This window comes from Callithrix jacchus, chromosome 14, assembly GCF_049354715.1.
Source record: "Callithrix jacchus isolate 240 chromosome 14, calJac240_pri, whole genome shotgun sequence".
Taxonomy (NCBI): domain Eukaryota; kingdom Metazoa; phylum Chordata; class Mammalia; order Primates; family Cebidae; genus Callithrix; species Callithrix jacchus.
In genome coordinates this window covers 106,209,328-106,226,642 of record NC_133515.1, presented here as the reverse complement: position 1 = coordinate 106,226,642, position 17,315 = coordinate 106,209,328, and the positions used below count along the sequence as shown (strand labels likewise).

Below are 17,315 nucleotides of genomic sequence, written 5' to 3'. Positions count from 1 at the left end.
AAGGAAGAGCCAAGAGGAAGGAGCTGGGGAAACCTGGGGCTGGCTGCCTCGGCTGAGCGCGTGTTCAGTGCTCTCCACCCACCTTTTCTACAAGGGAAGATGGAAGCAGATGCCGCACAGGCCTGCAGGCTGAGAGTGGTAGATACTGGGTGGGGGCCGGTACCATGGTGTGCATAAAAAATGCATCAGATCTGGACTTAGACAACTGGAGCTGGTGTTTTTCTTCTGTCACTAGCTGGTGGCCTTGGGGAAGGCAGAAGTCTCGAATTCCTAAATCTTCAGTTTTCTCAAAAATAAAGAAAAAAATAATGTCAACGTTTTCGAGGACAGCTATAAAATCAAATGTGCTATTGTTAAAAACGTTCCACCTTTTCTGCATCTTAGTCTCCTTATCTGTAAACTAGGGAAAGCAACAGTATTCTCTGTAGGGTTATTAGAATTTAATGAGTTCATCCATGTGAAATGCTGATAGAAGTGTCTGGCTTGGAGGGAGCACTCCAGTCAGTAGGCAGCTGGTTACATAATACGGAAGTGTCACCAGGCCATTTCAACCCACTGTCCACTGCTATTGCTGCACTTACTGGCTTTTGGCTTTGGTGACTGACTTGTCATTATGAAGGGAAAAGGGCTCCTGTTTTGCCTATTTTCTTTTTTTTTCCTTATAAGACCACAATAATTAAAAAAAACTCTACAGCAGTAATAATTTTTAAAATATACATATATTACTTATATATTAACATTTATTAAGCATTAATACTGTTTAATAATAGAGTATGAAGAAAAATACATACAGTGGTATTTAGGATTCTAATCTTACATGGATACTGACAAGAGACATAGGAAACGGCAAATATATCAAAGCCAGATGACAACACGACTGTAAATAAGATTAATATACTCAACACTATGTACACACTTTAGGGTAGTGATCTAATCCATGCACAGTAACCGGGTGCGTGATGCCCATCGATTCCTAGCCTGATACTGAACATTGTTTCAAAATAATTCGTGGGAACAAAGATGTCTGATATTAATAAAACAAGACTCTTTTTCTCTATAAATACAATTCACATGACTGTAATTTTAAGTTTTACTTTTCTAAAACAGAAACCCTTGAAGAAAACATGATGATGATGATGATGATGATGATGATGATGATGATACAGCTAAAATGAAAATGTGTCTTGGAAAAATGTGAGAATTGGCTCATCCCTCACTGGCAAGAGAAGTAACGGTAAGTGTCACATGGAGAGTGGGCGGCATCGGGAGCCACAACTGCCTGGCTCTGGAGCCAGACCCTGGCTCTGCCACTCAGTGGCTGTGACTTTGGGAAATTCCTTATCATCTGTCTCTAACTTTCTCATTTGTGAATTAAGGATAATAACTATCTTATGAAGTTATCATGAAGAGCAAATTAGGTCTAGAACACTGTCAGATACACGGTGTGTTCAAACACAGTAAGCCGTTTTATTATAACAAACACATACGATACTTTAAGTATTCAAAATGAATACAGGATAAAGAATACTGACGAAATAAATATTCAACACAAAATGTTGAATTTGGGGGGTCAGTTAAATATAAATCATCCCCAGCCCATTAATACTGATAGAGACACAACTCAACATAACGATGCCATCTATTAAAATCTCTTTCATTAAACCTAAGCAAGACACCATCAACTACAGGAGTTTTAGGAACGATTAAGAAAAAACAATGTTGCCATAGATTTAACTGACTCCAAGACATACTCTAATTTCTGACAAGTTAGAAGAACATGTGCATCTCAGAACCGAAGACGTTCTGATATGAGCAAACTGGAAAGTGGTCAACAGAGTCAGACTGCAGGAGAGTGTGTCTAAGAACAAATATGCAGACACAACATCTAGCTTTCCCTCTGGCTTCTGAGGTGGAAGGTGTGTTTCTGGGACATGAGTGCTCACTTCAGGAGGGTTTAGCCTCTCATTACCTGCCAGTCCCTGCTTATACCACAGAGGGTGTGGGCTGGCGTGGGAGCCCCCAGGATCACATCCTGACACATCTGCAAGAACAGGGAGAAGTACCCAAGAGTTCCTGTTGCCACTGTTCTGGGAGGGAGAGGAGAACCTAAAGAACCGACAGCAATCCAATGTTTATATTACAGATACTTATAAGCAAATCTTGAAAATTGAGCAGATTCTGGGTGGGTCTAATGGTCTGAGAGTCGCATGAATAAAAAGAATTCCAGAAAAGCTGTGAAACTTCACCTTTCCCCTCTTCTTAACCTTACCTGCCTTTGGGAGGCTGAGGCAGGAGGATGACTTAAGGCCAGGAGTTCGAGAATGTAGTGAGCTATGATTACACCACTCGCACTCCAGCCCAGGCAAGACCAAAACAAACACCTTGCCTGCAAACTGCTCCACACTGGAAATTCATTTGCCCTCTTGGACTATGGAAAGAACTGGCTTACTGTAAACCACCCTTCTCTAAAACCCTTCTTCCAGTTAGATGTTAAGATTCTAACAGCCTTTCCTACCTGAATAATACCTGCACACAAAGTAAACATGAGATGTTGACAGCTCATCTGTTTGATACAAGATGAATCTCCATGCTTAATCAGCTGTGGATAATCCTCATCAGCATCTAGTGGCAAAGACTCCTGCTTGCTCACCAAAACACTCCCCTTCCTCCACTGCACACAGTTACATGAATTTCCCAGGCACCCTTGCAGCTCAGCAGGAGTCCATGACTTAAGAAGGCCAATGGACTATGGGTGAAAGCGCCACATGCATCACTTCTAGGCCTGGGTGCATGCGTCCTCCACTCTCTTCTCCCGTGGGTGCAGAAGGTGGGGCAGAGGGCCCTAGGCCCCTCAGTCTTCATGTGAATTTAGGTAACACTGAACTGTCATGTGAACAATAAATAAATGTCAAATGCATTCAGTCGATTAGATTTGGTGATGGTTGTTACAGCAGTTACCCTCCCTCAACATAAATTTTCCAACAACACATAATGGATCACTCATATATAAAATACTCAATATGGAATCGCAGGATAAAGTGTTTATTCTAGCTCAAGCTTAATCAGAGTAGTCTATCTGAGGAAGGAGATAGCAGAGGGCAGTGAGGGGTGGTCAGTGAAGATAACTAGCCTTGCTAAAAGAACGGTTGAAGAACTGAGCTGTAGATAGGGTAAACCGACATCGCAGATATTCTGTGATGGTCCTGATATTACCCGAAAGTAAAATGTGGAGTTGAACCATTTTAATTAGATTCTAGAATTCTATTAATTTATGAAATGGGCATCTCCACAAAGGACTAAACAAAGTACGAGAGGATTAAAAATACATCCATGTGGGAGCACAGCTTCACACTCCAAGATGATGGAGCTTATCAAGACCGGCTGTGGATGTCTATCCCTGGGTTTCCCCCATTTTTTCCCTTTTTATGAGACAGGCTCTCACTATGTTGCCCAGGTTGGTCTTGAACTCCTGGGCTCAAGTGATCCCCCTGCCTCAGCTTCCCCAAGTAGCTGGGATTATAAGTGCACGCCACCATGCCTGGCTTCACTCCCTGAGAGTTTGCAACAGAGTATGTTATTATGGTTGAAAGATTTCCAAAATCACAAACAGAAAAGCTTACAGGGGCCAGGCGGGTAACAGGGTGGGTAGAAAGTGAGAGCAAATGTGGAGCCTGTAAGGAACTGTGGCGCAGCAGCACAATGTTGAGGGATTTACATTCAGTATTTTGTTTTAATTATTTATTTGCTTTTGAGACAGTGTCTTGCTCTGTCACCCAGGCTAGAGTGCAGTGGTGCGATCTGAGCTCACTGCAACCTCCGTCCCCCAGGTTAAAGTGATTCTCCTGCCTCAGCCCCGAGTAGCTGGGACCACAGGTGACCCCCACCACACCCAGCTAATTTTTGTCTTTTAGTAGAGACAGGGTTTTACCATGTTGGCTAGTTTGGTCTCGAACTCCTGACTTCAGATGATCAGCCCACCTCAGACTCCCAAAGTGCTGGGATTACAGGAGTGAGTCACCACGCCTGGCCTAAAGTCAGTGTTTTGAAGGCACTGTGTAGGATTTGCGGGCAGACTCTCTCAGAATGGTTATTCATTCACTTAACAAGTTTTATTCATCTATTTATTTATTTATTTATTTGAGATAGGACCTAACACTGTAACCCAGGCCGGAGTGCAGTGGTGCGATCACCACTCACTGCATCCTCAATCTCCCAGGCTCAGGCAATCCTCCTACCTCAGCCTCCCAAGTAGCTGGAACTACAGGTGCACACCAGCATTCCTGGCTAATTTTTTTATTTTTATTTTTATAGAACTGGAATCCCACCATGTTGCCTAGGTTGGCAGTGAACTCCTGGCCTCAAGCCAGCTTCCCACCTTGGCCCCCTCAGGTGCTGGGATTATAGGCATGAGCCACAGCACCTGGCCAACAAGTATTTATTGAATGTCCACTGGCTTCTGAAATCTAGTATTTGATCTAAAAGATGTCTTGAGGTTCCTTCCCAATCTACTGCTCTGAGGAATGTTTTACAGTAAAACAGGATGATAACCTAAAAAAGGAAAATACATGATAACGTAAAAAAACTTAAAACACAAAACAACTGAAAGGAACTCAGGTAAAAGACAGAAGGAGAAAAATACAAATAACTCAAAATATAAATTAACTTCTTTGAAAATAAAAATAGTTTAATTTGCATCAAGTTTAACAACATGCAGTCTATAAATTCTTATAAACACAGCTTTAAAAAGTTAGAGTATCAGGAACTATGATAAATTTGAAAATAGCAATCTAACTTCTTATTAGACACCTGACCAAGAGGACACTATGAGATTCGGAGTGTCAGGTTATATAGAGCTCATTCACATGCTTCTTGCTATACTAAATATATACTAAATGGCTTTTACTTAAAATTTCATAAAAGGAACATTCCACTAAAACCAATTTAAATTCTACAACTACTAAGAACAAATCACACTAGTAGAGGTGAGCAAATCTGTCTTCTCCAGTCGACTGGGCAGCAGGATTACTGAGTGGCAGGTAGGCCGAGTCTTCTTCACCCCTTATTATTTGGTGAGGAAGTCAACTGTGAGAAGTGACTCGAACTGTCAGAAGAAATGAGAAAAGTGCTTGGGTCTGTGGGCAGGGGCTGGATCTATAGCCCTTGTTGCCTTGAAAGACAATGAGGTAAATATGTACGAAATGTTAAAATTAGAAAATGACCACGGATAATCAAGAGGGTCTTACTACTTCAAAAGCTTCTTAATTTGAATAATATGGAGCATGTCATTCTACAGTTTCTAAAAGGAAAGCTTCATTTATTCAAGTTCTAAAAATTCAGTTTGATATATTATTCCATGTTCTGTTAAATCTCAGAAAAACTAAGAAAGGGTTCCTGGCACATATCACTAGTGTAAAAATCCCATTTCACCCAAGAAAATGGACTTACGTGCAATCTTGGTAAAAAGATGACCGCTGCTGCTGCTCCGTGGGCAGATTCAGAGTATCCGTGTGCTTTCCAACAGGAACACTTGTCTTTATTTTCTATATGCAATTCATGCTATTGCTCATTTAGGTTGGTCTTTCACTCCAGATAGGTTTTTATGATTTTTAAAGGGTCATCCTATGAATAGTTTGGAAATAATTGCTCCTAATTCTTGACTGACCCTTTTATTCTTACACATTCTTTATTTTTCAAAATGCCTCATTGTACTGGGAATTCAGATTCTGCCCATTCCACAGCTAGCCAGGCCCCACTCAAAGAGGGTTTCTGCTCTGAGTTCCAGAAAGCCCTTGTCATGAAACATTCCACCCACAGCATGTGTGCATGGCACACACCAGACTCTGATGCGAGTGTAAGCCAAGGCTGTGAGTGGGCTAGTCATCTTACTTAAAAGGCTCTGACCAGGTAGGCGACAGTATTTGATTTCTAGTAATCATGTTAGATGTTTCTTAACTCTGTTAAAGTGGCAAGGATAAAAATTCTCTAATTGGCAAGAACTGGACAACTGGGATGACAGGGATGCATTCTGAGAAATGTGCTGTTGGACGATTTTGTCATGGTTACATCGCAGGATGCATCTAGGTAGCATCCTACCTAGATGGTAGCACCAACTACACACCTAGGCTGTGTGGCATGACCTCCTAGCTACAAGCCTGTACAGCATGGTACTGCATACTGCAGGCAACTGTCACCATGCTATCTGTGTGTCTAAACATAGAAAAGGTATAGTAAAAATACAGTATTAGAATCTTATGTGCCCACTGTCACAGGTATGGTCCATTGTTGACCAAAATGTCCCAACGTGGCATATGACTGTAGCTGACTTTGAAAACTAATTGTTTACATACCTTAGTTTAATCTGGATCCTCTGAAGAGCTATCTATCTCAAGGCCAGCATTTTCTTCCTAGGCATGAAAGGGTTTAAAATTATGTAAGATTGTAAATTCTCTTTCTGTTTAATCAGTCTCAACCAGGGATTCTCAACCTTTGTGATAAGCCATTAAAAAAACTATCCAGTGCTGGCTCTTATCTATACGCTTCTATTTTTCAATTCAGTTGCATAATTACAGCCTATGCTTAAAATTCTGAGGTAGGGAAGGGTAGGGAGTCCCCACAGCCTGGAAATTAAAAATGCAATTGATTCCGAGCCCACCTGGGTCTACTCATGCTGCCCCCACAAAAGAACAGTATCCCCACTGGTTTCTTCCCTTCTGCCCAGTGTCGGCGTGTGTCTGTTAGACAAGGTGGGAATACAGGAGCCTGGATGCTCAGTCTCGAGTGCTGGCCACAGAAGTTAATTTACGGCACCTTCCCTTTTATCCATTTATTCCCTCAAGTCACTCGCCCATAAAATAAAGGGAACAAGTACTTTTCCTGGTAGATGGGTTGATTTTACTCAGGAGTCAGCCAGGAATTCAGAGATTCCTGGATTTTTAAACTATGGGAGACTTCTAAATAGGCTGAGAATTCCGGGTATAACTAAAAATCACCTTTTAAATTTTTTAATCTTACCCATGAGAAGATTTATTTCATTCATAAAACATCTTCTAATGGTTAGTATTTGTAAGAAAAAATAATAATTACAAACATATTTTACTGCAGCATTCTAACATGCAAATAGTCTAAAGAGGTCTCAAAATGAACATTTTTGCAAGTAAGTTTCATCTAAAATTACCTGGCTAAGCAATTAAAATTATTCCGACCACTATGTAAACCCATATAAGTAAAATATAACACCAAGACACATTTTCCTTTTAATATTAAAAATGTTTGTGGTTATGAATGCTTAAATTTCCCAGCATTGGAGAGTTGATCCTTAAATGCCCTGCACTGTGGAAGTGATTTCAACTGAAAGAGATCAACAGCTTTTTATTTCCAATCTTCTCCTGTAGAAAGCTTGTACTAACAGGCATCGCCCCATAAGGCCACAGTAAATGAATCTGGCTTAACACTTGCTACATTATCTGTGGCTTACAGTGAAGGCAAAATGGTATCTAAAACACAGGACTCCACTGGGCATGATGGCTCATGTCTATAATCCCAGGCTTTTGGGAGGCCAATGAGGGAGGATTGCTTGTATCCAGAAGTTCGAGACCAACCTGGGCAACACAGCAAGACACCATCTCCTCAAAAAGTAAGAATTAGCCAGGTGTGGTGGCACATGCCTATAGTCCCAGCTACTTGGAAGGCTGAGCTGGGAGACTGCTGGAGCCCAGGAAGTCAAGGCTGCAGTGCACTGTGATGGCACCACTGCACTCAGCCTGGATGACAGAGTGAGATCCTGTCTCAAACAAACAATAACAAACCACAAAAACGCCCCACAGGACTCGAAATGAGACAGAATCTAAGGGATTATAGAGATTAGCGCACCAATTACTTTTTCTATCATTTTTCACCCAGTTAAAGCAGAGTTTTGCATATGTGAGAATCAGACTGAGCTGTACATTATATACAGATACAGACACACACACACAGACACACAGGTTCAAGGGAGATGATGTGTGACTCAACTACTCATCTGGTTTGTCAATTTTGGTATTTGTATGAAAAAGCAAACTTTTCCAGTAAGTTCATGAAATAAATTGATATCCTCTAGGATCTGGATAACCTTCCTCTTCTAGCTACAGGAATGCACTGCACAGCAATGCTGGGCGCTAGCGTGCTGTGGGAACAAACTCTTTATTTATAAAGCACCACTGAGGCACTGGGACTTATGAGTCACGTTCTCTTAAAAAGACTAGTTGGGAGCAGTTCAGAACACTTCTGCCAACTGCATGACTGTACATGAACCTGAAAGTCTTTAACAAATTTCAGACATGGGACAAAACAAGCACACGAGCTATTTTATTTTTAATCAAAATGTGAATCATTATTAAAGTGAATAAAAATTCATGAGTCAGAATAGCATGCGACTTTTTTATTGTTTTCTAAATCTATTTGTACACTTAATATGCTAGTATTAATTTCACATACAGTATAAAGAATGTACTCCAATAATATTATGCGGCAACTACTCACCTGAAAAAAGAACAAAACATCGTCTCTGAAATAATTCCTAATTATACAATTTTGCAAACTAATAAGCACTATAAATATTAAAATGTTCTGACTTCAGTGTATAATGTCAGTAACATCCTGCCTTTTTAAAATTGCTTAAAACATTTGTTAAAGATCATGCAAAATAAACACTGTATTAAAATGCTAGATTATACTCAAACATCAAGACAGTGAAACACAATAGAGCAACTATTTAGCACAATGGCTGGCCAAGTAAATAACTTCATCAGCATATTAATAAAAACCCACTGAGTGATAAACATTGCAAATGTAATACTGACTCTCCGGCACATCTGCGATCTCGCATCTACCATCCTAACTGCGACTTGGGGTAAACCACCAGAATTCATTCTACATAAATGAGCTGTGTTAAAATGACAACAAAATGTCATTGCATGATGATGGGGAACATTTCCAGTCCACACAGTACTTCAAGGTTATCATTCTCATAACTCGGCTAACAATTCATGGAAGGTACAGTTTTACAGTCACACCACTTATATATATATATTTTTTTTTACTCTTGCTTTGCTTCATGTTTTTAAACTTTTTAAAAAAGTATTTCCTTCCTTATGATCCTCCCCCAGAATTAACATGCTGACTTAGGAAGAGATGAAGTAGATGAAGTCTCTCTCAGCATAGAAAGCAATGATTTAGTTTTACCTAATTAAATATTTCCTTGTCATTTATTAATTGTCACTGACCTTTTTGATGTAATTATTTCCTCATTCACTCATCTATAAATATTTATTAGTACCTATTATTACCCATGTCTCCCTGATTCTCCTTTTTTTTTCTTCTCATTGCTAAGTTTACTTAGAAAAGTTGAGAAAAGAAAGAGAACAGACCAGGGTGGCTTCTTGGGCATAGCTGGATGGTGCTGGAAGCCAGGCCAAGGCTTTGGAGAGAAGAGCCTCTGACAGATAAACCTAATGGAGGTCACTGGCCCCTGCCCCCACCAACTCTCCCGACAGCTCATGATGGCCCAGTTACACTACTGCGAGCCCTGGTGACTGGCTTTCCTAGTAATCTTTAAAGCCCTCTTCATTACATACTTCCAAGTTAAAATTCAGAACCTCTATGATAAGCAATGCCTTTACCATATAGAACACTGGATCTCAGTTTACTGAGCATCTCCCTGTAGTGTCACAGGCTGTGCACTCTCACCTCAATGAGCCCCTAAGAACAGGGTTTGCTTCTGCTTCACCTATGCCACATCTTCCCTCAAATGCGTGGTCACCAAATGTTCTGCAAAAAGGGTCTCCAGCTTTTTACTTTTTTTTGGGTGGAGGGAGCAAATTAAGCCCTTTAAAATACCTCTGACCATCTTTATACTCAAATAAAGTATAAAGGGGTAATGTGCCAAGGAAAGGTACAGTAGTATTAGCGAGTTTTTAAGCTTCTAATTACAAAGGCAATAGAGGCTGGCTGGTGAGCCATGACTTCTCATGCTCCCCTCTGTCGTGCTACGGGTGTCTCTTTTACCACGGCCTCTTCATCTGTTAGTTTTCTGTCAGTGAAATGCAGAAAGACGATGGACATAGATGGAGTCAAAATCCAGGACAATTCTGTCATAAGGGTACAGCAATACTCCTCTCCTCTGCTTGGTTTTCTCAAAGAATGCTTTCTCTTTCTTCTCCAAAGCCTGTGCTCTCAGGAGAGGCCGCTGCATGGAGCTCTGAAGACTCTCTGGAGAGCCTTGTGTAACTTGAACGCTGGCTTCGCTTATGTGTCATGCCTTTTAGATTCTCATTCTGAATAGTGGTTGGGTTGGGACTGGAACTAGGCCTCAAAATGACTTGAGAAGTCTCCCTAATTCCCTCCATCTCATCAAAATTTTGATTGGCTCTATTAGCTGGAGCACTGTTGTTGTTCAGAGTCACGGTGCTCGGTGTTCGGTTCAGATTGTAGGCTTTCTGGCACGCAGGCCAGTTTTCTTCAGGGCTGCTGGCTATCAGGCTGCATTCGGAAGGGCTTTTCTTGTCTTCTGAACAAATGGACATCCGAGCTATAATTGGATCTTGCAGGCCACTCAAGCTATGGGGGATTCCCCGCTTTCCACTGTGACTGTCATCTTCCAGCTCTATGAGATTTGCCTTTTCAAGCCGGGAGTCATCCGCCACTTCATTATGCAGAGAGTGATTGGGAGAACTTTCACTGGATCTCACTCCTGAATCCGATGAATCCTTTTTGTCAAGGAGGGCATCTGATAAATACTCTTTGGCTTTAATGAAAGTTCTGATCGGCTCAGCCGTGTGTTCCGGAGACTTTGGCACTCTCTCTACTTTCCCTTCGGCTTTTCTGTCTTTGTCATCTTTGAGCAGTGGAGTGTTATCTGATTCTTCTGTGCCAGATTCATCCTCATCACTTGGGAGTTTCTGATAGCGCAGCCCACCTCCCTTAAGCTTCAAATCTGTCTGGAAGAGACTTGACCTTTCTGAAGATTTCTTGCCTGGGAGAAGCTTACTGCCTGACTGATCTGATTTTTCATCTTCTTCAGTGATAGGATCCAGAGGAGAGGCATCATTGGTAGAAACCCCTGACGAATAATCGATAACATCTCCCCTCTTCATTAAAAAGGACTTCCTCCCATCATCGGGCTTTGGCTCACTATCCTTCCCCTTTTCTTGTTCTAGATTTGAATGAATAGAGCCCCCTGATGAACTCTGCCCCATGTAATAAGTGCTATGTGGAGAAGATCTGCCACTAATGGTTGTAGACCCCGGGCCCCCTTCTAGCTGGGACATCTGAGCAATGTATTCTCTATAGGCATCTCTATACTCGGCCTGCACCTTATCAGTAAGTTTTGAAATTTCAATACTGGAATCCTGGGAATTGAGACTCGAAAGACTTGGGGTTCTGCGAGTTTGTGACTGTGAAGACAGAAAAAAAAAATTTAAAAATTCAAATAAGAAAAAAATGCATAAACATCAGCTTAGGAAATACACATGTAAACTAACCATTTTACAAGTCATCAAAATATCAAATTCTTTTAAAAGACTTCCACATAACACAGTTTAACAAAAGCTGTGACCTTATAAATAATGCTGTTATTAGAAAGCTTTCTATAAATTTTAACAAAATCAGTTTATTGTTACTATTTAAAAATACAACTAAACACTATATTAACAAATAACCTTAGCACTTGTTTCTGTTTTTTTTTTTGAGACGGAGTTTCGCTCTTGTTACCCAGGCTGGAGTACAATGGCGCGATCTCGGCTCACCGCAATCTCCGCCTCCTGGGTTCAGGCAATTCTCCTGCCTCAGCCTCCCGAGCAGCTGGGATTACGGGCATGCACCACCGTGCCCAGCTAATTTTTTTTGTAATTTTAGTAGAGACAGGGTTTTACCATGTTGACCAAGATGGTCTCGATCAGTTGACCTCATGATCCACCTGCCTCGGCCTCCCAAAGTGCTGGGATTACAGGCTTGAGCCACCACGCCCGGCCGTTTCTGTTTTTTTATTTTAAGAGACAGGATCTTGCTGTGTTGCCCAGGCTAGATTCAAACTACTGGGCCCGAGCGCTCCTCCCGCCTCAGCCTCCTGAGCAGTTGCGACTATGGGCATGCACCGCATGCTTGGCCACAGCCCTTGTTTTTATAACTTCAAACATTTCACTTTTATTTAAGGCCAAAGTCAACTTCATCATTAAAATATTAAAAGCAGTGAGGCCAACAGTTGGGCCTTAGTAAACAGAAAAAGAAACTAGTTTTACAAGTTGATTTTCAATATGAGTTTTAAAGTTAGAATTGTTTCAGATCCCAGAATAGCTAAGAAAAAGGAGCAAAAAGTACAGATTAGGAAAAAGAAAAGGGAAACGGAAAAGAATCAAGAAAGCTTAAGAAGGGTCAAGAGCAAAGGTTAAGACAAAAAAAGAAGAAGCAAAGTGAATTTGCTGGAGACCTTCTCAAGGAAACAGGACATTTTCTTCCCTCCCCATGGCACTGCTCCTCCTCGGTGCTGCCTGCTGCCTGCTGTGGTTCCTCCATTGTTCTCTGCGCCCTGCTCTGCTTTTCCTCCTGTGCTCTCCTGGCTCCTCTACTCCTCCTGCATCTCTCACTTTGCTCTGTCCCTGACTCTATCTCTCACCTGGCCTCCCTCTTCCAAGAATCCCCAAAGAACACGCCTACATCTAATGCCAGATGAGAAGAGACCAATATCCATGAAGGGTGTGCAGGCGTCCTGGAAAACCAAAGGATGATACTCCAAGGGACACTATGTGGCCAGTGTTCCCATGACGATGTACTTCAACCAACAGATACTGAATGCAACAGGAAAATCCCCTGGGCATTTGCTGACCACCCTGGCTCAAGTAGCCCAGTCCCTACTGACTCTGCATGCCATGACCCTGATGGATTTCCCAGCTCTCGTCAAGGTCTAATGAGCTAACTTTTTCTTTGTTCCACTCACTGCCCCTCTCCAGGTGAATGTAGCAAGAGTACAGGGAGCCCTCCAGCTTGTCTCTTGTCCACTTAGGTATTCAGTAAACATTTTCTGAATGACTGTATAAATGCCCATATAATCTCAGTGAACTGAATGGTGCCCTTATCCTTCAATAATGTGAAAAATGCCATTCAATAAATACCTGCCAACTTAGATTACTGTGACGAGGGGCACCTTCATCCAGGCCAAGTGTGTTCAGTTCTTCGAAGCTGAAGTTGAGCGTGTAGGGCGTCTGGCTGGAGAGCTCCGTGTGAGGCAGCTCGCTGTGGGCAGCCCGGCGAGCAGGTTCACCGTGCGGGGCTGGGCCACTGCTGCTCTCACCGAGGAAACGTGGGTCTTCAGGGACCACCTGGCTTTCTGCGTTTCTCATTTCTAGTACCTTAACAGAAGAAACACATACATATTTACATTAACAAATCGTATTTTAGAAGCTTTATAAATGGTTTAGAAAAATAAAACATTATAAAGCTACTACAACAGCAGTGAGAAAGCATACTTCTGGTAAGTGAATTTCCAGTGAATTTGTACTTCTTTCATGTTAATTAATACTCAAGGAAGCAACAGTAGAAACCACCATACATACAACTACACTGCAATTTGTCCATTAAATTATTACTTCAGTTAAAATTTAACTTGAGGACAAAGCAAAATGCAGCTGGAATGTGTCAAATCCAGAGCTGGCCGGGATACCTACTGGAGCAGTAGATCCAGATTGCGTTCAGAAAGATGGCAACAGGGAAAGCAGTCTCACTAAGAAGGGAGTTCAACTCCGAATACAGCACGGATGAGTGGGGGGATCTACCACCAAGGGGCGGGGGGGGCATGGATGGAACATCACTAAGGGGAGGCAGCATGGGTGGGGGACTCCGGGTATGCCGATGGCCAGGGTGAGCAGACATCACCTGGGGTTGGGGGAACAAGGCATTTGATCCAGTACCAAGGGCAATCACACATGTAAACTAACTTGACAGGATTCCTGCTAAAATGGGGCAATGCAAGCCCTATAAGGACAAATGCTGAAGGTCAAGGCCTCGAAGGCTTCGAGGAGCCTGATGAGAGTTAGGGCAGGTGAAAGCGTGAAGAACTGGCAGGTTAGTAAAATGGTGTCTTCCCCAAATCTCTAAGTGAAATGCCCAAAAAGGCAAAGGCTGCCAAGTGCTGCTGTGCGTATTTCCATAACACAGGATTGCACATAAGTGTAAAAGGCAGTTTTTAAGTTTAAAAAGTATATGAAAAAATACCAGTTTAGGCCAATACTTATTGATACTGTTTTTCTACAATGTCGTGAATAATTTTGAGTGCTAAAATAATGTAAATACCACAATGTTATAAATATCTTACTGTGCTTCTGAAAAGGTGCCAGTCTCCAAAATTCATATTCATCTCTTTCTTCAGTTCATCAATGTTACACTGAGCTAACACACGGCCATTGATGTTTGCCTGAGTAAAAATTAAAACAATTATGGGTAGAAACACAAAATGTGAAATATTCTGAATTACCAGTGATTGAAAAGTATGCTTATGTTTAGTTTTAAGAAAGTGTCTAAAGACCAGAACGGTTGACCAAACTAAGGTTATCATCCTATATGATAATATAATAAACCAGATGAATTTGAACACCGTAAGCCACTCCATATTTTCTCAAATGTCTCGGGCATTCAAGGAAAACAAATCACTCTTCTGGGACCAACCAAGAGCTAACACTCCCAACTACCTCCAAAACTACCTATGCTGCCATGAGCAACAACAAAACTGCTAGTTTTTCTTTTCTTAGAAAACCTGAACATGAACACAAGCTGCTGGGAGGGGACAAGGACATCTGCCCTTATAAGCGTGTTGGTCACTAACAAAGTTCTAAATGAAGTAGGCCTCACAAACTTGTTTATCATTATGTTAGATACAGATAGGAAGAACACCCACTCATTAATTTCCCAATCTATTAAATTCACAAGGCTGGGTATGGTGGCTCACGCATGTAATCCCAGCACTTTGGGATGCTGAGGTGGGTGGATCACATATGGTCAGGAATTCGAGACCAGTCTGGCCAACTTGGTGAAATTCCATCTCTACTAATATTACAAAAATTAGCTGGGAATGGTGGCACGCGCCTGTAGTCACTATTTGGGAGGCTGAAACAGGAGAATCGCTGGAACCCAGGAGGTGGAGGTTGCAGTGAGCCATGACCATGCCACCGCACCCCAGCCTGGGTGACAGAGCAGGACTCCATCGCAAAGAAAACAAATCATAAAAAAGGAAGTGATCACTTTTGGTTCTCTGTAATTCTAGTCTCCCCTAAATGAAACAGCATTTTCTTTATGAATAACAGGTAACTTACTGCCTTTATAAAATACAAAACCTGACTGTATTAACTGGGGCAAAATTATGAAATAGCTAGCTATGTTTATAATCAATAGACTGTTCCATTTCCAAGTTAATCCTGAAGAAAACAGTGGACACAACAAGTATGTGACAGAGGCCCTGCTGCAACAACGCCACAGAGCCCTCAGCATGGAGGAGGCCATCGGCCTGGGAGCAAAGAGCTGAGTGGGAGAAAGCCACTACCCTGAAGGGAACAAACTAGTCAAAAAGGACCTGTGTGGGAGCCCTGTTCTTTCCTGACACCAACAAGATGCCTGGAGGAGAGAGTGGAGCTTGTCCACGGAAAAGCCGGTGTTTGACTCATGCAAACAGACCAGCACGAGCCAGCTCTGTAAGGAAACTGACATTATCTGAAACCTTTCTGAAATTGGCTAAGATTAGTAAAATGGTGTCTACATATGCTCATAATTCTTTTAAAAACTTCTCTCAGAATGTCATTCTTTAAAGTATATATATTAGAGGCTAGTTATTAATCTTCTAATTTACTTTAATGTACTCTGATATAAAAAGTACACCTTGGTGAAAATCTATTACAACGACTTTGTTAACGCCTTCCCCAAAATCTCAGGCATCTCTATCCAACTTCCTGATAGCTGCTAGAATTGCAATAGGATCTTAGAAGAAAAAAACATTACGCAAATGCATTAACCTTGCAAACCCAAACCTCTGCAGTTTCATCAAATGTGACATGATCCTAAGTCCTGCATGACATAAAAGTGAGAATCTGGAGAAAATGAAGCAAGTGTGGCTTACTTAGATAACTACTAAGTCACAGTAATAAATATTACACTTAGAGAAAAATGTAACACAAAAGGTTTTCTGTTCCACATTGAAAAAATGAGTTCTATTTATCTCAATGGGAAATCCCTAGAGCTTTATATCTCTCATCAAGACATTCTTTACTTACATTAGGTCATTTTAAAAAGAACATGGTAAGAGAGCTACTTTATTTTCTTTTATCCATTTATAAAATAAGAGAAAACAGCGCAATTTTAGAATACAAAATAGTAAGAATTATGTTTTCCACTTTGAGCTTTCTCATTTTACCTGAGAATACATGTTTGGGAAGCTCTAAGTGTGCACGACCCACCGAGCCCCATCTTCCACCCCCAGCGCAGTCTCTGGTCTGTGTGTAAATGGCTCCCTCACCTTTCTGATCGTGGCACAATACTGAGGCAGCATACTCTGGTCCAGCCCTTCTATTTGTTTCAGCTTCTCACACACTGCATCCACATTCAGTGAATTCAGTAATACCACTGGGCCTGGGGCTGGGCCTGACCCCTAGAGAAGTCAAGGAAAAACACAGGTATGAATAGGATTTAATGCCATCTATAATGAGGTCACAGAAAAACTCATTGAGTTATACCATGAAGTAAAGTAAAAACTACAAATGTGTGTAGTGTGGTAAGGAAATACCATTAGGGAACAGATTTACTTACTGTTGTAACCTAATGAGTAGCTTTTATTACAGCTGATAAAGCCTGGTCAAAACCATTTTTTGTAAGAAAAAAGACCACTCCATGAACTAAGCTTAGGCCAACTTCTCAAATGTTTACTGCCTAACCTCAACAGAAAAGGGTGCTGTGCTTAATAAGAGGAAGAACAGAGGGGAAAAAAATGCAAAAAGATGGAAAACTACTTATGCCAATATTATATGAATACAAAAATAAACATATAGAATAATTTTAAAGTACTTATACTACACAAGCAACTTCGAGTGTTTCTACAGACTACCTTAATGGTTTACAAGAGCTGAAGTTTTCAGATCTTGATCATATTTGATCCATGGGATCTAAAACTTCCTTTAGAATCTGTTCAATCATCATGTAAGTATAAAACAACAGCATTAGTTTTCAACATGTGAAAGTAAATATCATCTATTAAAATTTGCTCTCATTTAAAAGGAAAGTCAAAATAATAAATAAGTCCAGTATTT

The 17,315-nt window shown here is 41.2% G+C and overlaps 1 protein-coding gene across 24 annotated transcripts in view; it reads right to left on the bottom strand.

Moving 5' to 3' along the window:
• Positions 1–702: 702 nt before the first annotated feature.
• Positions 703–17,315, bottom strand: part of KIDINS220 (kinase D interacting substrate 220) — a 118,196-nt gene continuing 101,583 nt past the window's right edge. For 12 of the 24 annotated variants that reach the window (XM_008981162.6, XM_008981164.5, XM_008981165.5 and 9 more), the window contains 4 exons: positions 16,529–16,660; positions 14,342–14,440; positions 13,143–13,379; positions 8,402–11,429 (listed from right to left, as the gene is read on the bottom strand). In XM_008981162.6, the coding sequence (XP_008979410.4) occupies positions 10,170–11,429; positions 13,143–13,379; positions 14,342–14,440; positions 16,529–16,660 (1,728 nt within the window). In that variant the 3' untranslated portion in view covers positions 8,402–10,169. Of the gene's footprint in view, positions 5,168–5,445; positions 5,620–6,347; positions 6,405–8,401; positions 11,430–13,142; positions 13,380–14,341; positions 14,441–16,528; positions 16,661–17,315 lie in introns of those variants that run through there. The other 12 variants (XM_017964569.5, XM_078349994.1, XM_008981167.5 and 9 more) reach the window with 3 other exon arrangements.